Below are 27,861 nucleotides of genomic sequence, written 5' to 3'. Positions count from 1 at the left end.
CTAGTAATGTGATATTGTGTACTGAGGACTGTTATAATCGTCCAAGACCTGGGGCTGGTATGCATATCCGTCAGACGCACTGCCAATTGAGTCAAGTCCTGAATACTCTAAAGGAAATCTGCTGTCTACACTCATTTCCGAAGTATACTGGTTTCTTTTTCCTACAAACATCGGTCTAGGTACACGCTTTCCGATAAACATAGGGGCTTCAAATCTCTTTGATGTAGATCTTAAAGGATTTCGTGCAAGGTCCAATGCATCCAGTGCTGAGAGAATAGAAGAGAGGGAATCGCGTCTGCCAATAAATTCAGGAGCAACAAACCGCTTTGTTACAGGAGCGGAGGCAAGCGGTGCAGTCTTCCAAGGAACGTACCGACCCCAAGCACGTCTCTGCATTTCTTCATCTAAGTCTTCTACTGATCGTTTTTTCCTTGAAGAAGCATCTTCGTTTTTAAGCTCTTCATCAACATTGGTCAACAACACTGATCGTTTTTCCATCGCTGATTTCTCGGCAGCCTCTGATGTATCGCGTTTACCAACAAATCTTGGCGTGTATCGTTTCCCGACGAATTGTGGAGTGTATCGCTTTCCAACGAACATAGGTTGATACCTCTTACCAACAAACATCGGGCGATATCGCTTGCCAACAAACATAGGTCGGTACCGTTTTCCAACAAACATAGGTCGGTATCGCTTCCCAACAAACATTGGTCTGTATCTTTTCCCAACAAACATTGGACGATATCTTTTCCCTACAAACATAGGATTATACTGCCGGCCACCGTAATAAGTTCTAAATCGTTTGTCAATAGAATTTGGCAAACCTTCGGCGTCTTCCTGAGTTTCAACAGAATTAGTATCACCTTCCTCGGAATCTACATTGTCACTCACACCTTCAGCGTCATACAAATCATCAATGAAAGCATTATCAAACGCATCGCGTACATCTTTAAGGAATTCCCCCTTTTCGGAATCGTCTAAACGATTAAAATATTCCGTAACGCTCATGTCAAGTTCTCCGTCGTCATCGTCAAAATTTATTTTAGAGTCAGGTGTTTCGTTTAGTATCTCAAGTGGTTCTTGTTCTCTTTTGCCAACAAATCTGGGCACATATCTCCGTACTAGCCGTATAACGTCACTGCTGGCGCTTAAGTCGTTGGCGTCGCTGTCGGCTTTGCTGCTGTCGCCGCTGCTGCTTTTTGTCGCCGCCTGAGCTTTTGCATCGTCAGTGCCTGTCAGCATAAAAGAAGAAATAATACATAGTGCGCATGTATATTTTCGTCTTTTTGCATTTTTTATAGCTAAATAAAAAAAAACTTGTGCTGACCAAAAACAAAATAGCTACAGCTAGCTTAGTTTAGGTAAAAATAACATTTTTTTTTTTAAAATTGAGCTAAGTGATAATAATGCAATAAAAGTAAAATATGAATCTGTATGTGTATTGGAATGTACAAAACATGTCCTCGCGGTGTGTCGATAACTGCCGCATCGGTTGTTTAAAGTAAGTCAGTTGCCATGCGTTCTTTATGGTTACATAAGCTGTGACTTTTCTATAATTTACTAGTCAGACGGCGGAGTGCAGCTAACACCCTTTTACTCTACACAGATAAAGATTAATGAAATAATTTCCTTAGGACTCATCTAAAGTTTTGTGTTTCAAAAAAAATGAAACTTATGGTTGAGTTCACTTGAAGGTTAAACAAATTAAAATGTATCAGCTCGAGGTTTTCAAGGAGATGGTGTTTTGCCGTTCATATAGAAGAAATTTAGACTTTTAACATTATATGAACGTTGAATCGCCAAGATAAAAGGGCAAGTAGGTAACACTCCAGAAAGGCACACTTACTGCGGAAACCTGGCCTTTAAACATTGGTTTCAATATCATATTTAGCTTAAATTCAAATAATCTGCATTCCTAGGAATTTTAAGGGTACCTTGTGATTAAATAGCACTGCAGTTGGTTGAAAAAATGACGCATTTGCGGCATTTGCGTGTGCGTGCGCGCGTGCGTGTGTGCGTGTGTGTGTGTGTTTGCGCGTGTTGTTCGCAGAGTACATTGCGCAAGATGACTATATTTATGCACGATATTGAATTTTCTACGACAAACTTTAAATTTGACTTTAAAACATATTCAAGCAAACATAAATGAGGAATTTTAAAATGCTTGTATTCGACTATTAACAGTGGTGAAAAAACACAAGGTAACTGTATGTTTAAACTTTGATTCCATTTAAGGAAGACCCAATTCTTCGCGCTTTCGGAGTTTGATATTGTTGAGAATAGTCATAGAAAAGGAACATTTATATATAAAAAGAAGACTATCTTTGAAGGCTGCAATCAGTGAGAAAATAGTGCCGCGCTTCTGATATAAAATTCTGGGGCTAGGTTATTTTTCATGCGGACATTTCAATTCTTTGAAAAAAATAAAGTCATCTGGCAATGTTTAATCAAAGTATCGTATGAACAGAAAGGACAACAGAAGAAGCAATTTAGTGAAAGCAATAGAAGTATTTACCCGTCTGTAATGTTTGCTGTATGGAGACCACCAACAGTAAGGACACAGCCAAGAATGATGTATGCGATAGGGCCATCTCTTGGTAACTGAAAACAGAAATGAATGGTGTTTAAATATGATAAAAATGTATCACCAAAACCAGTTTACATATTCATACATTGGTGATTACATAACACTAACACCAAAATGTGTATGTCTCAAATAGAGGCATTTGTAAAAAAATAAGCACATGCACATGTATGCTGTATGCATATAATACAGGGATAGTTAATAATGTGAAAACACATGTTAACACAAGACAAAAGCCCAAGCAATCGTCTGATTAGTCTCACCAGTACGTTTTATTACACTCGTCATGAATAATACAAATGAATCATTACATATATATTTCCCCTTTTTGCTTGAAATGTTTTAATCCAAAACAATAAAAACTCTTTCTTGGTCGAATTAAGGAGAGACATATTATCGGCCTTTAATGTCCGTATAAAGGAACGGTGGATTTTCGACAATGGGTGTGTCCTTTTTCAAATAGGAGTGCAGCAATGTCGTCATAACACCAAGTACTTCAAGCTTAACGAACTCCAGTTTGTTTCTGATTAGGAAATACAACTCTTATGGCGATATTGGAGACGGTTACGCCAAGGTCGACCGTGGGCACCCGAACACTTGAATTAATTATAGGACAACATGCATTTATTTGGGGTTCTTACACACATTTTTGTATACTAACACAGCTATATAACCAGGGAAGAATAACTGCAGTGTCGGTTAGACTACCAATTGTAAACGCTTCCTGATAACGGTTTAAGTAATAACCATAATGTCATATTTTATTATCGAACGTGACATAAAATGAATGACTACACCATGAATATGCTGTTTCGGTTCAGCTCAAACAACACCGATCATACAGTATTCCTATCTCACAGTATTCCTACCGTACAGTATTCCTATCTCACAGTATTCCTACCGTACAGCATTCCTATCTCACAGTATTCCTACCGTACAGTAATCCTATCTCACAGTATTCCTACCATACAGTATTCCTGTCTCACAGTATTCATACCGTACAGTAATTCCTATCTCACAGTATTCCTACCATACAGAATTCCTATCTCACAGTATTCCTACCGTACAGTACTCCTATCTCACAGTATTCCTACCATACAGAATTCCTATCTCACAGTATTCCTACCGTACAGTACTCCTATCTCACAGTATTCCTATCTCACAGTATTCCTACCGTACAGTACTCCTATCTAACAGTATTCCTACCATACAGTATTCATATCTCACAGTATTCCTACCGTACAGTACTCCTATCTCACAGTATTCCTGTCGTACAGTATTCCTATCTCACAGTATTCCTACCATACAGTATTCCTATCTCACAGTATTCCTACCGTACAGTACTCCTATCTCACAGTATTCCTACCGTACAGTATTGCTATCTCACAGGATTCCTACCGTACATTATTCCTACCGTACAGTACTCCTATCTCACAGTAGTCCTACCGTACAGTATTCCTACCGTACAGTATTCCTATCTTACAGTATTCCTACCGTACAGTACTCCTATCTTACAGTATTCCTAACTTACAGTATTCCTACCGTACAGCATTCCTACCGTACAGTATTCCTATCATACAGTATTCCTACCGTACAGTACTCATATCTTACAGTATTCCTATCTTACAGTATTCCTACCGTACAGTACTCCTATCTCACAGTATTCATATCATACAGTATTCCTACCGTACAGTACTCCTATCTCACAGTATTCCTATCTCACAGTATTCCTACCCTACAGTACTCCTATCTCACAGTATTCCTACCATACAGTATTCCTATCTCACAGTATTCCTACCGTACAGTACTCCTATCTTACAGTATTCCTATCTTACAGTATTCCTACCGTACCCCTAGCATACAGTATTCCTACCGTACAGTACTCCTATCTTACAGTATTCCTATCTTACATTATTCCTACCGTACAGTATTCCTATCATACAGTATTCCTACCGTACAGTACTCCTATCTTACAGTATTTCTATCTTACAGTATTCCTATCGTACAGTATTCCTATCATACAGTATTCCTACCCTACAGTACTCCTATCTTGCAGTATTCCTACCGTACAGTATTCCTACAGTACAGTAATCCTATCTCACAGGATTCCTACCGTACAGTATTCCTACCGAGCAGTATTCCGATCTTACAGTATTTCTACCGTACAGTATTCCGATCTTACAGTATTCCTACCGTACAGTATTCCTGTCGTACAGTATTCCTACCGAACAGTATTCCTACCGTACAGTATTCCTACCAAACCAATCCGATCTTACAGTATTCTTATCTTACAGTATTCCGATCTTACAGTATTCTTATCTTACATTATTCCTATCTTATAGTATTCATTTCTTAGAGTATTCCTATCATACAGTATTCCTATCTTACAGTATTCCTACCGTACGGTATTTCGATCTCACAGTATTATCGTACAGTATTCCTATCTTACAGTATTCCTACCGTACGGTATTCCGATCTCACAGTATTATCGTACAGTATTCCTTTCTTACAGTATTCCTATCGTACAGTTTACATATCTTACAGTATTCCTATTACTTAAAATTGCGAGTTTAGAAATTAGATTATGATAAGCAATTTCCCATTGTTTACCAATCGTCTAAAGTACCATAGAAGTATTTGTTAGCCAGTGTCGACAAAACAGTTTACTGATCAATTTGCCGAATGTTATGTTTTCCCCCCAAAACTCTTCTTCAATAGGACTAATCAGGAATTCGAGTGGTTCGTTTACATGGCAACTTTTCTCCGATTTACAACGAAGGGCTAATATACTTATTCAAGATATAACACATTATAAATTGGCGATTTTGCTAGGCTTTTTCAGTAAACTAACCCGTTTATTCTCCGGAAATCTAATACTTTCCATTCGGACGGAGGTCTAGTAAGATATTTAGTTCTGTCAAGAATTCTTGTTGCAAACATGTCTCGTAATTGAGTATATATCTGGATCTTGATACGCATTTTGCTGTTTCCTTTTCTACATTACAAATAAACGTGTAAATATACACGTTCTAAATAATTAAGAACTATTAAGCCGGAACAGAAAATAAAATGTGTTGTTCTTACAGAATATTAAAAACAAGACTTAAAAGAAGATAATATTTGGAGTAGGTTTCAAATCGACATTTTTGCTAACCATCCAATCAATCTTTGTACAAAATGTATAACACTTTAATGATAGTGTATGACATATCATGTTGTCACCATGGTACTAAACATTCTAAGAAGGTTTTGAAAGATAATTGTTTATGTTCAATCACAGTCAGAATAATCACATAGTTTCGAAGTTAAATAAGAAAAAGGAATACTTATAAATTGCTAAAAACAAACTCATATGAAAAGCAACAAACCGGCAAGGATTGCTTTTTTATAAATCCTATCTTTCTTACTTCAACATAATTTTGAATTATGGTATATGTCTTATTATCACAGACGCGGGTTCCAATTATGGCGTTCAGGAGAATAAATGACGCGTTTCAGAAAATGTCTTCAGACATGACCAGTTAGGCAACATTCTGTAAAATTGAACACAACAACTTCGTGCCATACAGATGCGTAAAGCGTCGAAAAGAATTAAAGCAATCCCGTACAATACGTGCCTAGCACGGGGAAAGAAACCCGTGAAGCTACAACTTATAATTGATGTCAGTGAGTTTGTCAGAATCAAGGGGTGGCACCTAAATGAGGGACAGTAATGGGTGCGTGCGGATACAGCTCTCTGTCATAACTTCCTGTGGTATTTGTCAGACAGGCAAACAATGTTAATTACTCTACATCTGCTATTAGCGAAGACGCGACAACCTGTTGGTTTTTATGCGTTGGTTTGTGCTTTGTTCTACATTAACACCTAAATGCTATTGTTTGTTAAAATACCACACTTTTCTATTGTATTTTGATTAATCATTCCTAATACAATTTTGTTAACTAACATTTATTATGTTTAAATATCGTATTTAGGGAATACATAGTGAACAGGCTATAATTTTAGAGAAGGAATTCGCACCAGGGTGTTCGTCTCTTTTTATAAGATTATAATGACAACTATGGCATCCTGCAATCGGACTAATTCAGCGTATCGAATTTCGCTCCATCCATTTCCCATCTTGTGGTGTCCAGCAGATACTGCAGCGGGGAGTGGTCTTTACAACGTGACGAGAAGATATTGATAAAACATGATCGAAAATCAATGCATTAATTTTATGTCCATACTTTCTATCAAAGCAATGTTATTTTCAGAATTAAATATTGTAAGAGTACTGTTTGTATGACGTCATTGACGTCGGATACGTGACTTAAACCTCCGATTAAGTGCTTAAGAAGCAGAACTGTGATTTTTTTTAAACAATAATCCTAACCCTATAACCTTAAAGATGTACACTAACTCCCAAATAAGATTTACCACAATTGTTTAAATATACCAAAACGGATGAATAAATGTCGAAAACAATGGTTTTTATGAAGGGTACCGAGTTTAATATGAATGAAAGGTGCAGAAAACACGGTATTTCTACCTTATGAGATCGCAGTAAATCTTTTACATTCACCAAGCATTTAATACTTTTGCGTTTTCGGCTATTAAATACACGGTTAGAATCTTGTTTTCAGTAATTAATATTTTCCATGAATGCGTTACTTAGTAAGTAGTTAAAGGTTTTTCAGTTAACATTAGTTATACATCAGTGTGCATATACCACGTGATAAATTACGTCATATTTGCTACGTCGGAGGGCAACATTTTGCTTAAAGCTGCACTCTCACAGATTGAGCGTTTTGACGACTTTTTTATTTTTTTGTCTTGGAACGAGCCAATTTTTGCGAAAATGCATGAAAACCTGTTATTTAAGACTGCTGACAAAAAAGCAGATCGCAGATTTTTATATTTAAGTTCGAAAATTGATGTTTTATGCATTTTTCTTAAACCGTTAGAAAACGGTTTAAGCCATAAAACATTAATTTTTGAACGGAAATATGAACATCTGCGATCTGATCTTTTGTCAGCAATCTTATATCATTGGTTTGCAGATATTTACGCAAAAAAAATGCTCTTTCCAAGACAAAAAATAAAAATGTTGTAAAAATGGTAAATCTGTGAGAGTGCAGCTTTCAAATGAAGGCTTAAATCAAAGATAACTTTTCTTTTATTACACCATTTGAAATGAAACAAGGGTCAGTCTATGTCGCATGAGGGAGATAAGGTGATTAGTTTCATTAAACACTTGACAAACCTGTTTCCAAAATAACGTTTTGACAGTGATCAGTCAGACGGCCGTATTTTGAAAAGATTGGTCGAAGTGTTTTAAAAAACTAAACTCTCAATCAAACTCTAGTAAAAGAGCAAAGGCGTAGCTTCGCACGCGGAGTAAACTGCGCTTTATTTCATTTAAACTGGTGAAGAAATAGTGAAGTTATCTTTGTTTAAAGTCTTAATTTGAAGCAAAATGTTGCCTTCCGCCGTAGCGTTTATGACGCAATTTATCACGTGGTATACTCACACTTTACATGTGTATGTATTGATTTTGAATAGGAGTGTCACATTAAAAATAAACTGGTTCTCTGAAAGCTCTATCCATTAACCTGTTTGTTGGGATATTGATGCTTGTTGATATGTGTGGTTTCATGTAACAGGTATTTGCTTGCTGATTACTAATTGTGGGTGGGTAACATTAAGACTCGGTCACACTGCGGGTACGATCGATTGCCGACCTCCCACACTGCAGGTACGACCGATTGCCGCCCTCCCAACTGCGGGTACGACCGATTGCCGACCTCCCACACTGCGGGTACGACCGATTGCCGACCTCCCACACTGCAGGTACGACCGATTGCCGACCTCCGACACTGCAGGAACGACCGATTGCCGACCTCCGACACTGCAGGAACGACCGATTGCCGACCTCCGACACTGCAGGAACGACCGATTGCCGACCTCCGACACTGCAGGTACGACCGATTGCCGACCTCCGACACTGCAGGTACGACCGATTGCCGACCTCCGACACTGCAGGAACGACCGATTGCCGACCTCCCACACTGCAGGTACGACCGATTGCCGACCTCCCACACTGCAGGTACGACCGATTGCCGACCTCCCACACTGCAGGTACGACCGATTGCCGACCTCCCACACTGCAGGTACGACCGATTGCCGACCTCCGACACTGCAGGTACGACCGATTGCCGACCTCCGACACTGCAGGTACGACCGATTGCCGACCTCCCACACTGCAGGTACGACCGATTGCCGACCTCCGACACTGCAGGTACAACCGATTGCCGATCTCCGACATTGCAGGTACGACCGATTGCCGACCTCCCACACTGCAGGTACGACCGATTGCCGACCCCCCACACTGCAGGTACGACCGATTGCCGACCTCCGACCGAGTTCCCAAAACTTACTTACTTCTGGTTTATTGTCAAAAGGATCAACATACAAACGGAAAAAAATGAAACACCAAACTACAAACGGAAAATCATACATCAAACTACAAACGGGACATAAAACATCAAAATACTATTTAAAGGATTATTACAAGGAAATAGTAAAACAACTTAAATATGTATCAAACGCTTGAAGCAGATTAGTGAAAACAACATCTATTTTTATTTTAAAAGTGAATACAGAGTTTTTCTTTTCATGAGACCTCGTCACGTGACGTCATTATATTTCTCCATCCTGCTCTACCTCACTTATTTTAAAATTAAGCTGCATCCGGCTAAGACAATATATCGCAATGATTATCGTTTGCACTTGAAACGAAGAGGTAATGACGATTTATTTTCGACATTAACATATAATATATATACATACATAATTCTAATATAAACGGTCCATGGAGAGCGTACATATATTTTTTTATTAACCGTCGTAAATAACTTGTGTGCTCATATTGTCTATAACCTTTCATTCATGTATGGTGATGGTTTTAATGCTTTTCCAACCATATCGCATTTCTCACAACCCGTGTTTCTCGTATTTCACACTGGTTAAACAGCGGCGTATCACTTCCATACGCGCATATTAATTCCATTCGTGTGATTCGTTTCAAACTTCATCTAGCGAGGATCTTTTAAAGTCCATTTGCTAATGGATAGATAATATATGTTTGGTTCCTCTTAATGCTTAGACAAAGACAAATAATGGAATAATTATCGGATTTTTGTTGTCGCCATAAACGGAAATCCAGCCCAAAAGAAAAGCCATACTAATGGTTAATTCATGATTTATTAACAAGAATCTTTTGTTTGATGTCATGTTTTATATCCTTTGTCAAGAAGACAAAATGATAACTCTAACGTCAAACTTCGACTGAAGAAGAATATATATATATACATATATTTAAAATAAATAGATTAACTTCTGGATATATATATATAAGTTCATTGAAATGTTTTATCAAGTTTAAATATATTATGTGGGAGGAAAAACTGACATCCGGTTTTTGTTCTTTCAAATCGGGAATATCATTGTCTTGATTAAAAAAAGATATTGAAAAAAAACTGAAGTCTGTTTTTTTCTGGTGGCGTGCAAATATATCGATTATAATCGTTCATGAACTGAAGTTTTGCAAAAGAGGGTGACCAAGCGGCTTTTTTGCATCGATTGGAGCAATATTTGACTGAGTAAACCTTACACAATGTTATTGAAAACATACACATAGTGTAGTGGCATACGTAAGAAAGGGATATACACATTAAACTATATAAATTTATAAATACCCATGTATGTCCATAAACAACTATTCCGTTTAGGGGGTGATACATTTCAAAGCAAGCATACTTTTTCATCAATTGTTAGATCTCTCCAAGGATTTTGCAGCAGTTTTGTCTACATACAACTAATGCATCAATCTGAGCTTTAAGAACATCGTACAGAAGTGAAAGTGTAATAAGGAGTGGTTTCCTATTTATTCCTATTGTTTATTTCTTAAATCAAACGCAATTGCGATCTCGCGTGTTCAACTACCTTCCTAAAGCCAAATGTCACAATACAAGGGCCAGAAGAGCGATGTGCTTGATTGGTTAAAAGCCTTTTAATATTTTATGATGGATCGTTTGCTCTCTTCTTATGCTGCTGGCAAATTATACATTTTATGTTATTTTAAATATGGCGGAAAACTTTGTTTTGTTTTAATCCAGAGGTTGTGGTAGAGTTAAATTTGTCTATGTTTGTTCAAAAATAGAGGTAAAGCATACATTTAATAGCCGTGGAGCTCAGGGATTAGTTTCTAAATCAGCTTTCTGCAATAATGTTGTACGACGTTTCATGATCTAAATAAGTATTTGTATTGCCACAACTAGATGTTAACGTATGTTTAGGTGGGTTATGCTTGCGTGGGTCTCCAGCAGTGATTCAATCATTTACTTTGGTATGTTGTTAATCGTTTAACACATTACGTACATTAATATCTCAATCCATTCCTTATTTATATGACCTTTGACCGATCCCTTCTACAGCAGACTTTACGCTAGATACAAAATCCAACAAAGTTTCTCTTTTTTTTTACTTCAGAGAACAAATAGAAGTGGATGAGGTGTCGATATATATTGTACTAGTGCTGTTGGTGAGGTGTCGATATATATTGTACTAGTGCTGTTGGTGAGGTGTCGATATGTATTGTACTAGTGCTGTTGTTGAGGTGTCGATATATATTGTACTAGTGCTGTTGGTGAGGTGTCGATATATACTGTACTAGTGCTGTTGGTGAGGTGTCGATATATACTGTACTAGTGCTGTTGGTGAGGTGTCGATATATACTGTACTAGTGCTGTTGGTGAGGTGTCGATATATAAGGTACTAGTGCTGTTGGTGAGGTGTCGATATATAAGGTACTAGTGCTGTTGGTGAGGTGTCGATATATACTGTACTAGTGCTGTTGGTGAGGTGTCGATATATACTGTACTAGTGCTGTTGGTGAGGTGTCGATATATACTGTACTAGTGCTGTTGGTGAGGTGTCGATATATTATACTGTACTAATGCTGTTGGTGAGGTGTCGATATATACTGTACTAGTGCTGTTGGTGAGGTGTCGATATATACTGTACTAGTGCTGTTGGTGAGGTGTCTTGTCCGTTGGACAGATTCATCAGAGATGCACATATTCAAATCTTAATTGTACTACGAAACTGTCATTTTTTGAATAATGTCTCTGCTTTCTTCATCTGATTAGACTACCTTTCAAATAGTCAGTGCTCGCAGCATAGCTTTACGTAAAAGACACGTACAATTGTCCAGCTGCCAACACTTTAACTATAAAAAACAACAACACAAAGATATTGGACAAAAATGAATTATGCAAATTTGAATACGAACCGCAATGAAATCCTGACTATCATTTCAGGTATTTGTCATTAATCAGTATGCTTGTCAAATATATTTAGTTGTATTTAGTAATTATACAGCATACAAAGTACATACACACACAATGTATACAGTATGTAAACAGAGTGGATTAGTTCAGCCAAACCAACACTCGTTTTGTTTAATTGAGCAGAAATATGTGAACGTTTTTCGGAATGAATAACAATATCAAGAACTGCGTAACTGGCTCTTGATAATACAACAAATACTTATAACCCACTACTGCACCACCCGAACTAGTAAAAGTTAAGTGCACTATGTACGGAAATACGTCAATAATTCTAAAAGAAGTTGTCCCGTACAAAAGGGCAGGGTGATACGTCAGTTTATCTCTTTAGATTAGGGTAATTGTTCAGACTGTACACAATGCCGAGATTGTTGTAGCTGTCCGCCTGGAATGATACATAGTTTGTAAAGATAAAAGCGACCGTGCCGCAATCTCGCAGTCAATGGTTAATGGAGGAAAATAATATAATTGGTGCCGGGATTGACTTTGAATATCCGTGCTCACTCTGAGCGTATGCGTTTCTCGTTGTTTGAACGTTTCCTCCTACGTTTACCAGTAGTGAACAACCGATTTTGAATCATAACACGCGAATTTCCTGTAGTTGTGGCATTTTTGGCTATAAAAGCAAAACAATTTGATGGATAAGTGGTCAATATAACCAGCAATTTTGAAATGGATAATGTTCTTGTAATTTGCTTTATTTAAGCGATGACCTAGACGTAATCATACACATGTTTAGGACATCATGCGAATCAATATAAGATACAGCGATATTTATAAATTCATTTTATTTCAAACCAGGTTATTCAAATATTTCAACGCCATTTATTCTGTGAAATTGAAATACAATGATAACTGCAATTCTTCATTCAAAGCTATTTGGTCTTACATTCGTTAGAAAGGATCATATATCCCTAGCTAGTAGCTACAGTGACGTATTTTATTCCGCTAGGCAGACATGAATTGTGTTGTTGTTCTAAGTTACCTTCTAGATGTTTACCATGCAGTTATGGAGGCAGGATTTGAGTATAAATAAGTTTGAAAGTCCTAGACGAACAAATTATCATGGCTTTCACAGTATTAAGAATCGTTTTTCCCCAGAAACACATATTCAGATCAATGATATTTAACTTGCATTGTGACTATACGTTTCTGATAAACATTTTCCAATATTTTTGATGAAAAAAGATCGACGCATTTTTGTCCCCGTAGCTTTCATACCATTATTAGACTAAGCACTCTAACATCACTTTTTAGAACGATAAAGATCCCTTTAAATACTTAATGTATACTAAGCCCACAAGACAAACTACTTTTTGTGACTAACCACCAGACTATAAGTTTCCTGTGACTTGCCCTTACAAGGTTTACATTTATTTTAATAGTCCTGAAGGTTAACATTTTGACGCAATCCCGCGGCTAACAGAATCAAATCTGAAATTATTCAGACATGTTATATCTTAGAAGATTAAAAAAAAACTAGAACCAGTGTTCCTTTCTTAGATGTAAAATTAGATAAGTACACAGGAAAGAGTATCTAATTTTAATCCCAACAGAATTGGCTGTCGGAGTAATTAAGGAATTAATAAATATTTAACAATTGATCGATTTTTTTCAAAGACGCTGTAGCGTAACGTTGATTACATTTGCTTGCCATGTGTCTGACATCATTTGTGTGAATGATTCAAATTGGTCTTCCTTAAGCAACACAAGCAAAACAGGGGCTCGATGAAAGTAACAAACTTTAAAAGATCTTGGTTGTGAACATGTACACTCTGACACTCTTTAAGATCTTGGTTGTGAACATGTACACTCTGACACTCTTAAAGGTCGTGAACATGTACACTCTGACACTCTTAAAGATCGTGGTTGTGAACATGTACACTCTGACACTCTTTAAGATCGTGGTTGTGAACTTTAAGGTCATGGTTGTGAACATGTACACTCTGACACTCTTTAAGGTCATGGTTGTGAACATGTACACTCTGACACTCTTTAAGGTCATGGTTGTGAACATGTACACTCTGACACTCTTTAAGGTCATGGTTGTGAACATGCACACTCTGACACTCTTTAAGGTCATGGTTGTGAACATGTACACTCTGACACTCTTTAAGGTCATGGTTGTGAACATGTACACTCTGACACTCTTTAAAATCGTGGTTGTGAACTTTAATGTCATGGTTGTGAACATGCACACTCTGACACTCTTTAAGGTCATGGTTGTGAACATGCACACTCTGACACTCTTTTAGGTCATGGTTGTGAACATGTACACTCTGACACTCTTTAAGGTCATTGTTGTGAACATGCACACTCTGACACAATGAATTGCCTGCTATACAACAACAAAGTATCTATTCATTATATGACATAAACATGTACTGCCATTCAGGCGTATGTTTTTCTAATAAGATGTTTATTTATTTGCATTAAAGCTTTGCTCTGGTGTAATCCTGGCATAGTTAAAGACCTTCGGCTTTCAATCAATATGGGCCCACATGCCCAGATAGCTGCGACATTGAGTTATTTTTATACTAAGTCTTTCGGATTAAACCTGTAAAACATGCAAAGTAACTGCACTATTTCAACAAATATAATTACATTTAATATAGATAAAATTAATTTATCAATACAACTGGGAAAAACACAATTATTATTCTCATTTTCAGAACAGACCGATTTTCGATAATCTAATAATTGTAACCTAAAATACATAGGGGTTTGGGATCACGGCGATATAAGTGACATTTACATCAACAGAATGCAACCAGACGCTTTAAAATAAATATATAGATATGTCTGTTTCCTCGCCCAATGTAGGCACTAGCGCTCTTGGCCCTCGGCAACACACACGTTACTTTTTTTTAAATTTATACCAACATTGATTTTGTCTTCCTGCACCCATTCCCATTGTTGGAATAAAAATCACAATACTCACATACTTTTTAGTCTGCGGTGGTACTTATGTCGTTATGCTAACATTTCAGTTTGTTTTTCACAAGTACCCAACTACTTTGAATCGGTTAAATTCTTGGGACTCTACTGGCCACAATAGCACATTTTATTTCTGGATGTTTGATTCTCGTGACTAACGGCAGGTACATTTATACTCTTGGAACATCCACATAGTTCCAATTTGACATTCATTATTAATTATTTATGCCTGAATATATTTTGCCAAAAATACCGTTCAAGTGTTTGAATATATTTAACAATGTTAAATGCCAAAAGGCCCAAAACTAAGTTACAAATGGACAATACGTTTAATATTGGTGCCTTATCTAGCCTCCTGTCTTGATGTTTGTTTTCTAAAAAACAACATCGAAATAGTAGATTTACTCCTTCTACTAACTTTTCATAATAAAAAATAGCTGCTATTGGCACTCAGTCATTTGTTTTCAGTTCATACCCATGATAACAACATGTACAATTAAAATGTAAACATACAACAGAGGTTGACCTTAATTTGAAAATAATTATTGTTTCTAGGATGATTTCCCTGGATTTTTGGATATAATCTATGAAACATAACATGAAGTGGAGCGATAATCGATTGAAATAGTGCGCCGTTATAATACACGTACAAAGCAGCCATTGAAAAGTTCACTTTCTTTTGGCATGGCGCTGTATATGTTTAAACAGTAGAATTTAACGTCTATGTTATTTTTATTAAAGAGCTTAAAGCGTTGAAAGGCTTACGGCTTGCTAAGTTTTCTGTATATTCATGAACTGATTTAAACAAATTAACATAACAATCTAAAGAAGGTAAATGCTTGCTCATGAATTCCGTCGCAAATACTTTTAGATTATTTATGCTGATACTCAATTAATTCAAAAGCATATATCAGTCACTTCAAATACTCAGGGTATGTCCGCTAAATCAAATATAAACAAAAACATTGGACATGTTGATAAAGTTTATGTTATGGTCTGTGTTTACAATGAAAGGATCCTCGCACAAAATTCCTCTGAACCGAATCACCCACATATTATTTATTTCCTTATGTATTGATGTATCTTGACTGGCGGACAGTGGTAACACACTTGACTGTCGGTCCATGGGTCGCAGGTTCGATTCCCCGCCACACCACTAAAAATACTAATCGTCTCCGGGAGGGACGTTAAATGGGGGTCCCGTGTGACAGGGCTATACATCATTGCACGTTAAAGAACCAGGGTAGCTCTGACCAGGGTTAAATTATGTCTGTCCACTATGCTCACAAAACCTAAAATGAAGAAACGTCTTATCGGAGCACTCGCCGGCAAGGCCCGAATGCGAGTATACATTAGCTTACAACACACATGCATCTTGGTATTGCCCTCAACCTGTGTCACTCGAGGACAAAATGGACACATTTATGTCAGTGGTTAATTAATATGTATATGCAACATGCTCATCTTGGCTGAAATTACTGAGACAAACTGAGAATTCTTCACACACTTCCTCTCCATTCGGCATTACATGACTATACGTACAAAACGTAGGAGGCCGAAAGCCTGTCAACGCTTTCAGCGCTTTGATTTTTATTGTCAAAGTGTATAATATGCATTTAGTAATTGTTAAAGATTATTGCATATCTAATTATTTTGTCAAAGTATGTACTTACAATCTTTATTAAAAACTGTCAACTATGAGCAGATGTTAGACTATTTTAAACATAGAAACTATACAAATAAATGAATTACAATCACAAAACATATGATTATAGGATAAAACGAATTTTATAATTTCATTTTGGTTTGATATCTGAGGTCAAATGAGCATCTAATTGCAGCTCTAATAATATTATTTTTCCCGGTTTTTCTCCGTGTTTTAACAAGTTTTCCTTGTTAATATCCGGGGAATAAACCTGCTCGAAACCGCATTCGGAGCTCCTCGGCCATTTTATCGAAAACAACCTCGGATGTATTTGGACGGTTAACATACTCAAAAAGCGGTACGTTTAAGTCCGCTGCAAGTAGATCGCGTAGTAATTTTATTTAGCTGTTAAACTTTGTGACTTAATCTTTGGGATTCTTAATTATGTTTGCAATAATACAATTTAATGACAATCAATTTAAACTTAGATCAATAAATACAACTCTAAAACACTACATTTAATTAATGATATAATTCAAAATTTTACGAACTACTTCAACTGATGTCCCTGCATACATCGAGGTTATTTTTGAAAAAAAAATGGCCGAGGAGTTCTGAATGCTCGAAACCGATGACCCAGATCCTATTTTCAACCAATAGTTCTAGATCCCTGGTCGCGAGTAACACAGATATACACACGTCGATACAGTACGCGTTTATTTTGAAAGTATTTGCTTCCTTTCATGTGTATTGTAACTCGTCGATTTTAAAATATGATTTTTATTGCGTGATTACGCAAATTCGACGCTTAATTTTAACCGCACGACATAATTCTGAATACTTTTTAAAGCTCTACGTAAGCAAGCTCCGTAGCTATCAAGGCAAAATTGTAACGTTTGCTTCTATAATTACAATCCTATTAAATTGAACATTTCATCCATAATGGAGACATATGCAGGAGCCTTTTCTTTGTTGAGTGTACTACCCACAAGTTTTATACAATGTGAATTTAAACGGACAATCGAAGCTGTACATGTGGGGGCTTTAATAGCGTCTGATTTGCACATTAAGGCTTTCTCCATATATGATAAACTACATTTATTATTTAGATCACAGTCGGGTTTGGTCCATTACTGAATAAGAGGAACTCACATCGTATGATCTGATGACAACTAGCAGCCATTTTCTTTGTTGAACGGATATCGTACAGGTTCCAAACACTTTGATAAGATTTGTGCTGGCAAGCATGACTAATGTATTTAATGAACCAATATCCTCCACGTTTTCTGACACCAATGTATATGGCATCATCATCACAACCTCGTTTTATATCCGAGAATTGTAAAGGACTAAAGCCTAATGTTATAGATAGAAAAAAAGATAAAATGTTATTTAATATCCTTAAAATAAATTCAACTTTCTTTTAACCTACCGTTGATTTGTTTTCCGATGCTTTAAAAAATAATAGTTTTCAGTTGATGTTCTCATAATGGAAACATTAGTTCAAAATTTCCTGCGAAACAAGCATAAATACTATCTGACAAAATCACAAATCATATCGAAAGTATATAATGAAATGAGTGCTCAATTTTAATAAGTAATTTGCCTTTCTGCTGTGTTCCTTTGTCATTGTGAAAAATATTACCCCACCTAAAATAAAAACACTGTTGTATACATTGACAACAACACTTGCACACTAACTTTTGATATCATCCACTCTTCTGTGAGAGAAGGTAATTGACGATTAAAAACAAAACACGGTCAAAACTAACAAACGGGTTCCACTGTTATCTGTTAAAGTACTGAAGTGAATGGTCAAGAACCCCTCTTCATTTATTAACCTTATCTAAGTGTCCATATCTTGGCAATTTCCTTAGCAAGAAACAATCTAAGGATATATTCTGGAGATATGGGATTTTCGAAGAGCGTTTTTTATTCATTAAGTTATAATCTAACGTTTGTGAATACGCACCTTCGAATTCAATAAAAAAGAGATCGAAATATGATCGTATATATGTGTCAAAACGGATTTAATGCGAATAGAAGCCAAATCTATGCTACTTTTGCATTTTCCAATTTTCTCTCATTAGGAGAGGAATCCATAGAAACTCCAAACATCTTTGTGCTTTCAACTGATACTTGAGGTTTATTCCGCAGATTTAGAAACGTGTTTGTGAGCAGTAATCCTTGCTAACCAGCTGGTTTGTCATACAATACATATCAGATACAATGAAGAATTACATTTAACGTAATTTAGACGTTTGGATTCATTGTTCACAAAGTTAGTCGAAACATTCAATATTAATAAACAAAACAAGCTAGTTTCAGTGTGTATTGAAAATTATTACATACAACTACACATAAACTTTCACTACATTTGCTTAATACGTCTTATGACTAAATAAAGTGTGAAATAAGTGACTATATGGATGTATATGACTTCGATGGTCATTCAAAATATTTCAATTCTGATCTATGGTTGATACAATAAGAATGGTATCAAAGTTTGTTAAACAAATCAAAAGCATGTTGCGGTAAGCCTATCCCAGAATGTCCATGTTAATGGTGAAAGTTGAACTCTCCGAGACGGGCAGCAATTAGTGCATTCTGTTTGCAATTGCTCATCCTGCCTGTCAACCGCACCTACGTAAATGATTTGCTTATTTATTTACCAGCCCGACAACTGTCAATTTTCTAGAGGGCCACAAAGGACGCGCTTTGCTGATAGATGTGTGCTCAATTAAAGAGCGTAAAGATTTGATATATTATATAAATGAACAAAGCAGCGCGAGAACGTATCAGACAATCAATCATGCGCTACAATGTTACATTGATATTGTCTGTATTTGCGAGCTAGCAGTGGTAACTATGAATAACATCGTAACCTCTGAGATGGAACTTATTTGTAAGCTTGAGGAAATCTGGATTTTTGGCGATAATCACGATATTTTGGAAGGAAAAACGAGCACTTTTTACCACACTTAGTCATAACAGAGAATAGTCGATTATTGTGTTGCCCATTACTTATCTTAACCATGCGTTATACTCTCAAGAGTCTACGTTAACCAACACGTCTTGCCTACAGTGGAGACTTCCATTTACACACAGAGCGTATTTGTAAAGGATGCACAAAACGTCAAACAACCTATACGAGAATGTGTTGAAGGAAGCACAAAATGTTAGCCAAATTTATAAGCAAAAATGTGTTGAAGGGCGCACAACACTTAAACTTATAACTGGTATGCAACCAAAATATTCTAGAATGGTAAGTTTACATATCTGTTAACTTTATAAGCGACTCGGAGGATTGACAAAAGATACATAGCAAAAGCTTTTCTCGATAATCCCCAAATCTTAATCATATACATATATCAGGTGAACTGCTCTTTGTAAAGTTTCTATGTTGAATGTTTGTACGTCTTCTTTTTCATAATTTATTGAAACACACAATTCTTAAACGAAATTGTTTCCTTAAGTTGTTGCTTGTAATACATGTGCTATATAATACTTCATAAACTGTTTATACTCTCGGACAACTTGACCAAACATTCAAAGTATGTATTCAACATTGTAATACATTTACTAAGCAGGTGATTTCCACTCATTTGATCCCTTGAATTAACTTGACAATGGTCTACGGTTGGTCGCACCATAAACATGCAATATGTTCAAGCGTGTTTTCTTACAGGACTTTTGTTTTCAATTGTGTCTTTTCTTGTTAAATAATTTGAATACTGGTCAGGATTTAATATAGTTACTTAAAAGACAAAATTTATTTTCAAAGGATTCTTTTGTATGAAAATAGCGATTTGCAACAATTGAAAATGCAAATACTATCCTTTCTGTTTAATGATTTAAAGATGCACACTTTCTCCCAAATAAGATTACCAAAATTAATAAAGATGTTTTAATTTATCAAAAAGGATTATTAAATGTCGAAAACAATGGTTCTTATGAAGGAGACCGAGTTAATTTGAAAGAAATGCGCATACAACACGGTATTTCTACCGTATGGGACTTTAGTTGACCACAGTACATCTTTAAGCATTCACCAATCATTTAAAAATGTTGCGCTTTCAGCTGTTAAATAAACGGTTACAATCTTGTTAGGAGAAGTTAATATTTTCCATAAATGCATTATTTAGAAAGTAGTAAAAGATATATCAGTCAAAAGTTCAAAACTGACGTTTGTCAAACCTCGATGGCTCGATCTCCTCGAGCCTCGGAAAATTCGAGCCAAGCTGGAAAACTTATGTTCAGTAAAAAGAGATCGGTCCTTAACATTCAATCTTAGCCAGCGAGGAATTCGAGCCAAGTGAGTCCGAGCCAACGGGGTTCGACTGTACATGTGTATGTATTGATTTTGAATAAGAGTGTCACTTTAAACACTTTAAACGTCCAACAAAAGTGATTTATTTATCAATACACATACAAGAAGTGCTTCCCAATCTACCTATCCCAGAGTTTAGATTCAAAAGAATTCAAAACGCTATCCCGATATTTTATGGTTCGAGATGTGAAAGGGACAAATAAACAATATACAGTTCGTAATATCATATACATATATCTTTAATATACACATTTGACAATAGGGACCTTTGATTTTTAAAGTAATGTCAACAAAATCATTCAGGCCGGCCAAAATATTATATATTTTAGAAATGAAGTAATGGCAGATTTTGTCTTCCCGACAGGATCTATGTATAAGTAAGACATACGAGTATTCCCATCGGTGATAATACATTTCCTTGTGTACCATCCAAATTATTATCTTAATGCCTTTTATGGATTTACCTCGCTCTTTACGAAAATCGAGAATGTGAGTTTGTTACACAGTGGAATTGTCATAAAATAGTTATAACAGTTCTCACTATGTCCACTGTGTCTCAGTGGCTTGAACAATAGTTTATGCCTGCAGTTTCATTTAATTATATTTGTATTTCAACTATTTTGTTCGAACAGATTATTTGTAGGAGGGAATACAATTAACCATGGAATTGAAATTTCAATTTTTGTATGACTGCAAAAGTTATGCAAAGAAGAATTATATAGGACTGTCAAAAAGAACACGAATGTTTTATTCTTGTCGCAACCCACATAAGTAGAGGCAGTGACAAAAATGCGTTATATGATTTTTTCTTTTCTCTTTTGGCCTTTTTTCAAAATGGTTCGCGCATGGGTTCCATATATGACAGCTACAATGTGTCGTAAAAATCGTGTACACTTTTCTAGATTGACTTAGTCTCAATAGACCTTCCCCTTCTCTCACATACACACATTTGAGTCGGTAGACCGAATCCAGGATTACATTTTCTAACCAACAATGTGCTGTTGATACTCTGAGAACATAAATGATTGATCGGAGGAAGTAGAAACATATGTATAACATTTTATTTAATATTAACTTATTGTACCATTAGTCCACGTATCAGTACGTAAAGTATAATTATATTTTGTATAAGTATTTAACGTAATATATATATATATATATATATATATATATATATATATATATATATATATATATATATATATATATATATATATATATATATATTTGGTATATATCGGATTTATCATTGATTGTCATTAAAACAAACCATTATGAAACGAGTTTAGTTAAATTTATAAAGCGCGCCTATGGCGAGCAAAACAGCTTTTCTGCAACGAGTTTAATATCATTCTGTATTCGATGGCAACTCCTGTAAGATTCTTTTTATCAAAATTATCACACCAAACACTCGTCGCTCACAACGAAGATTGTTTTTATTTTTCGAAAAAAAATTGACAAATAAGTCGGCCGAAAAGACGTCAACGCAAAGTTTTATAAGACAAGTGTTGTAGTAACCCTGTGTGTATGGTTGATTTAGAATCCAAACGGCACGTGATAAACAAGTTGACGTGTGTGTGCATTTGGAATAGAAGTCTACGTAATACCAATATGGTGAAGTAGTCGACCTCATAGTTTAATATGATATAACAGTCCACGTAATAAGAGATTTTGGATAATAGTCTACATAATGTTTGAATTTGGTATTAAAAGCAGTCTACATTATACATAAACTCATATGTTTGTAGTTGTAGACATTTTTGATTAAAGTGTATGTTGCCCATTGTATCATTCGGATACTTTTTCTGGGCATTTATCAAGCTGATGTTCACAGTTTTGTCTTATTTGCTGCAGCTTCACGTATATAAACTAGATCAATCATAGCAGAACTCCCCAATGATGCTCAACAAAAGCTTCCGACGAACAATCTTGATTTCAGAAGCGGTGTATTTTACACAACTCTCCTTAGAGTATTTATCAAATATGTTTGTCCATTCATTTTAGCTTTCTTTTTCTGTCAGTCTGTAAATCAAACACCACACGAGTCGAGATGTGTGTTGAAAAGGGTCATTTGATAGTTTTCTTTTGACAAGAATAGCATGAAAAATGCACGTTAAAGTTTAAGTAATCTCGGCACATAAAAACGGGTGTGCTTGATCATCTTCAAATCATTAGAACTGCACGACCCCGCCACCGAGGACCAAACCGGGGACCAAACCAAGGCTAGATTTCGCCACCGGGGACCAAACCGAGGCTAGAACCCGCCACCCACTGAGGACCAAACTAAGACTTTACCCCGCAACCGACCAAACCAAGGCTTGACCCCCATCACTGAAGACCAAACCAAGGCAAGATCCCGCCCTCGAGGACCAAACCAGGGCCAAACCCCGCCATCGAGGACCATACCAAGGCTAGACCCCGCCACCTAGGACCAAACCAAGGATTGACCCCGCCACCGAGGACCAAACCAAGGCTTGACCCCGCCACCGAGGAGCAAACCAAGGATTGACCCCGCCACCGAGGACCAAACCAAGGCTTGACCCCGCCCCACCCCGCCACCGAGGACCAAACCAAGGCTTGACCCCGCCCCACCCCGCCACCGTGGACCAAACCAAGGCTTGACCCCGCCCCACCGAGGACCAAACCAAGGCTTGACCCCGCCACCGTGGACCAAACCAAGGCTTGACCCCGCCACCGAGGACCACACCAAGGATTGACCCCGCCACCGAGGACCAAACCAAGGCTAGAACTCGCGACCGACCAAACCAAGGCTTGACCCCGCCACCGAGGACAAAACCAAGGCTTGACCGCGCCACCGACCAAACCAAGGCTTGACACCGCACCGAGGACCATACCAAGGTTAGACCTCGCCACCACGGACAAACCAAGACCTGACCCCGACATCGACCAAACAAGGGCTAGACCCCGCCACCGAGGTCACCGAGGAACAAACCAATGCTATGGCAGTAGTTAAACTCTTTATTTTTCAAAAAAACAAGCGTTCTTTTTAACTGATATTTCATCATTTAATATTCTTTTAATGTTAACTACTACATTTGCATCCTTATATTAAACTTGTTTACAAATACTTCGCGTTGATTACGCCCATAAACACGTTTGTCATCCAAATATCGTGCGCGAGTGTGGTTTTGTTGGATATTTATTTATTAAGATTATTATTTACTACTCTTACCAGGATTGCATTTGTTTTAGCGATTTGTCAATTTGTCAAGGATATTTAGATTTTTTCATGACAATTACTTCCGCAAATGAAGTTTAACAAAAAATTATTTTGTCGATGCAACAATGCAACAAACGAATTTGATTCCCTCCAAATTTTACAGACATTCACATATATCATATAGAAGTTTCCAAAACATGCACGCCATGATTGTGCTGTCTTTTATTTACTTGTTGGGCATCTTAACGTGTTCCCAGTTGCAATTTGACAAACATTGTATGTTTTGTGCATTATTTGCCTCGACAACTTCCCTAAAATAAATACGTTCCATTAGGTAATATAACGTTCATTAGTCTAGTATCTTTCATTTAGCTTTCTTGAATCTGTTGATTATACATTATTCATGAGAGGACTGTATTTTGTCACTTAGTTACTCCTTTTAGCAAATCTTGAGCACGTCTCAAACTTTGATTTGCCGCTTTTAAATCGGCATAAGCATTTTTAGTGTTTGCGTGAATATCTCTTTCCTAGCCGTTTCGCAAATGCAAACTACCCGGTTGTTTTCTCTAGAGGATTTCTTAATTATTTAACAGGAATATGTCGGGTAATCTGATTGGCAGAGAATTGATCATACGAACACTTATATAACGGTGATATTATGCTTGTTGAGTATCAGAACTGTTTATAGATATTATCCAAATTAAAATAACAGTCTAACGAACTACGTTTCTTTGCTTTCTCTTCCATTCATATAAAATACCAATTACTTTAACGCCATATCCATACATATATGGGTTTAAAGATAACCAGAGCAAGGCATAACAGTGCAGTTCAACAAATATGAACAGTCACACAATGTTTTGCATATTTCAAAGACGTTTTGCACATTTTACAGACAATATAATAATTTGTTTTTATACATGCTCATTAGAAAGATGGATTCCTTCGTTCTTGTTTTGTACAGTTCTACAGTTCTACTATTTGTCAAACTCTTCACTTTGAAACTCTGCGTGAGCGTTTTTACCAACATTACCATCCCATATTTAACAAAGTATGATTGAGTGTAATTTTCGCTTAAACTAATATAATATATATATATATATTTCTGTTAAGAAAATTATTTTCTTATATGCTCTGAGCATATTTGAATATGAAACTGACAAACGACATTGTGTATTTCATACCGATTAAAATCTTCTTAAAATAACTTTTATAATGGAATGAAAAGCTTAATATTAAAGGGCAATTACATAAACCCAACATTAACCACCGATTCATGTTTTAATCACTTATCGGAATGTTTTACAGAAATAATAAAGGTCGCCATTTCACATAAGAAATAGCGAGCTTCTCCAATTTAAGTTATATAAACGAACGCTGATTAAATGCCGTTCTAATTTATATTTTCATAATAACTGTTGAATTGTTTTTTTTCATACTTAATATTCAATGCATTATTTGTCATTCATGGCATCTGTTAATTTTATCATATCCTTAAAAATAGATATTAAAAACATAGAAAACTATATCGAATAACATCGTATTCGGAATATGTAGGCAATTTCTTCAAAGGCAAATGTTCATATGCAACGCACATTTTTGAGTTAACAAGTTACGGAATAAAATCCTTAAAACAAAATATAGCTACGACGGTACAAGTTCACATGCACATGCTAAGAATAAATGATAATGAAGCATGCTCAAAATTCTAAAGTAAAACTAAATATAAAACAATAACTTACCTTAAGAGAGTCAGGTTTTTACTGTTAGAGACAGTAGGAAATTAGTATGATGCAGAGTGTCGTCTGTTCAGTTCTTGCTTGTCATCGGAAAGGTATGAACGTTCCACGAAAAGAGAATAAATCAGTTGTGTTGTAAAAGCCCCGCTCGCTGCTTCACAGTTTCGCTTTTGCCAATGATCGCGAGGAGCTGGCCTTTATATTTGCTAGAAGTGTCGCTAGGGAGGTGTGGCCACGGCAGCGATGCCAACGGTTTTTGACGAAGAGTTGCGTGTGTGTTTATGTGGCATTCGTACAAATAACGGATAATATTATATATTATATACCAATAGCGGCACATTGCAAGACACAATAATACAGTCCTCCATTTAAATCATAACCGGGCATGAAATTAGACTAGCAATTTTGTTCTTATATTGTCTGATTGCTTCTTGTTATATAATGTTTCCATAAATGGCAAATGCAAGACGTTTACAAGATACAATGAGTCAATAAAACTAACTGAATTGTCATGAATGTAGATACTAAGATTATTTAGGGAACGTTTTCACGGGATGTCATTTGACGCATGGTCACGTTTAGTTTCCGTAATAAGAAATGTAAGTGCACCGCAACTCTGTTATACATTGAATAACGAGGATGCAAAATAAGAGCACCATACGGCATGCGGATATAAACGCTCGTCCTTTTGTTCTGTCGATCGAAAATAAGGCTTAGCTAATGACGTGCTCATACTTGCAAGCCATATGCATTTGTTCATCTGCACACACGTGCATAGCTTGCCTTTCTTGGAGGTTAGGACATAGACTATGTTTTTGAACGTGTATCATGTTCGAATGCAATGTACACGCGCAGTTCTTACAGACATAAAGTGTTTATTGTCGTAAACTGAATAGTTTCCTTGCAATCAACATGAATGACAAATATACATGGTTAACACAGTTTTACATGTTATTCGAGTTGTTGATAAAAGCGACCACAGTTAGGTGCGGTTGTATTTATTTCCAGTTATAAATAAATATATCTATTCATCAGGGACGGACCCAAAATTTTACGTTAGAGGGGGCTATCTTGAGGGCGTTACCTTTCGACTTGCGACCCTCTCTCAGAACCGATATTTATTTGGTTTAATGTGTTGACAGGGGGAATTTTTAAGATACTCCCCCATGAAAAAAATCTAGGCCGAAATCGTGCATTTTTGGCGAAATGTATAACTATTTTTCTCCTTTAATGAAATACACAGTATTCTTGAGCGTTTTTAGTGTTCCTATAGATACCGTGTGTCTTATTCTGCAAAGTAGCATTTAGACTACTTAGCGAAAGGCGGGCATTTATCGTTATACGAGTATTTGTACATCTTTCAAGTTGTGCATGACTAAGAGTTTACATAATTTTGCATGACGGTGCAGGGTGGTGCTAATATGTCTATTATTAGAAACGCAATGTTCGCCTTAGTTATGAACACGTTTAAATAAAATAGGAATACCGAAAAAAGGAGATATACACTAAAGAGCTTATCAGGTTCAAAGTCTTGCATTATCGGGTATGCCAGTCCGTATACAGAATGTTATATCGGACCCTCTATAAGGATTTAGCGTCATCACCTTTATTTATTTTGTCGTCGGGTAAGAATATTTTCCATAAGATGGAGTCGTCACCGACAGAACGAATATCTCAGACGAGTTTGGAATTTATTTAATCTAATAATAACTTATCGAATGCAAATAAATGTCAATGGGCAGTTTAACAAACACAATCAAACGCGTGTTTACGGTTCTCTCTAAAACGGGCAAAATTGTTTTATGAACACAATAATATAAGTTAATTCTATATATTGCAATGGAATTGTGTATGTGAAGGAGCATTACTTCGATTATATATAAGATAATACTGGAAATTATATGTATGAAGAAACAGGCCTTGGTACACTAACGTTTGTATGTACTTGACTTGTGTAGAAATGAGCGATTGCGACATGTGTGCAGCACTATCAACAACACTGACCTAATGCAAATCACTCTAATGAACAAGATACCCAATTCATGATGTAAAGACCAA

The 27,861-nt window shown here is 36.4% G+C and overlaps 1 protein-coding gene across 1 annotated transcript; it reads right to left on the bottom strand.

Annotated features, from left to right (window-relative positions):
- On the bottom strand, positions 1-25,935 carry LOC128216165 (MIP-related peptides-like). Its single transcript, XM_052922744.1, has 3 exons — positions 25,807-25,935; positions 2,516-2,601; positions 1-1,232 (listed from the first exon to the last, which is right to left on the bottom strand). The coding sequence occupies exons 2-3, from the start codon at positions 2,589-2,591 to the stop codon at positions 1-3; spliced, it is 1,308 nt and encodes a 435-aa protein (XP_052778704.1). The 5' UTR covers positions 2,592-2,601; positions 25,807-25,935.
- Positions 25,936-27,861: the final 1,926 nt, after the last annotated feature.

Source organism: Mya arenaria, chromosome 14 (assembly GCF_026914265.1).
Source record: "Mya arenaria isolate MELC-2E11 chromosome 14, ASM2691426v1".
In the NCBI taxonomy this organism is placed as follows: Eukaryota; Metazoa; Mollusca; class Bivalvia; order Myida; family Myidae; genus Mya; species Mya arenaria.
This window is presented reverse-complemented; position numbering and strand designations above follow the sequence as displayed.

Excerpts from the sequence above, each read along its gene's own strand:
- LOC128216165 (XM_052922744.1), bottom strand. The coding sequence starts at position 2,591 with ATGGCCCTATCGCATACATCATTCTTGGCTGTGTCCTTACTGTTGGTG. Across the intron at positions 1,233-2,515 it reads ACAGCAAACATTACAGACGG|GCACTGACGATGCAAAAGCT; the intron begins GTAAATACTTCT and ends TTATGCTGACAG.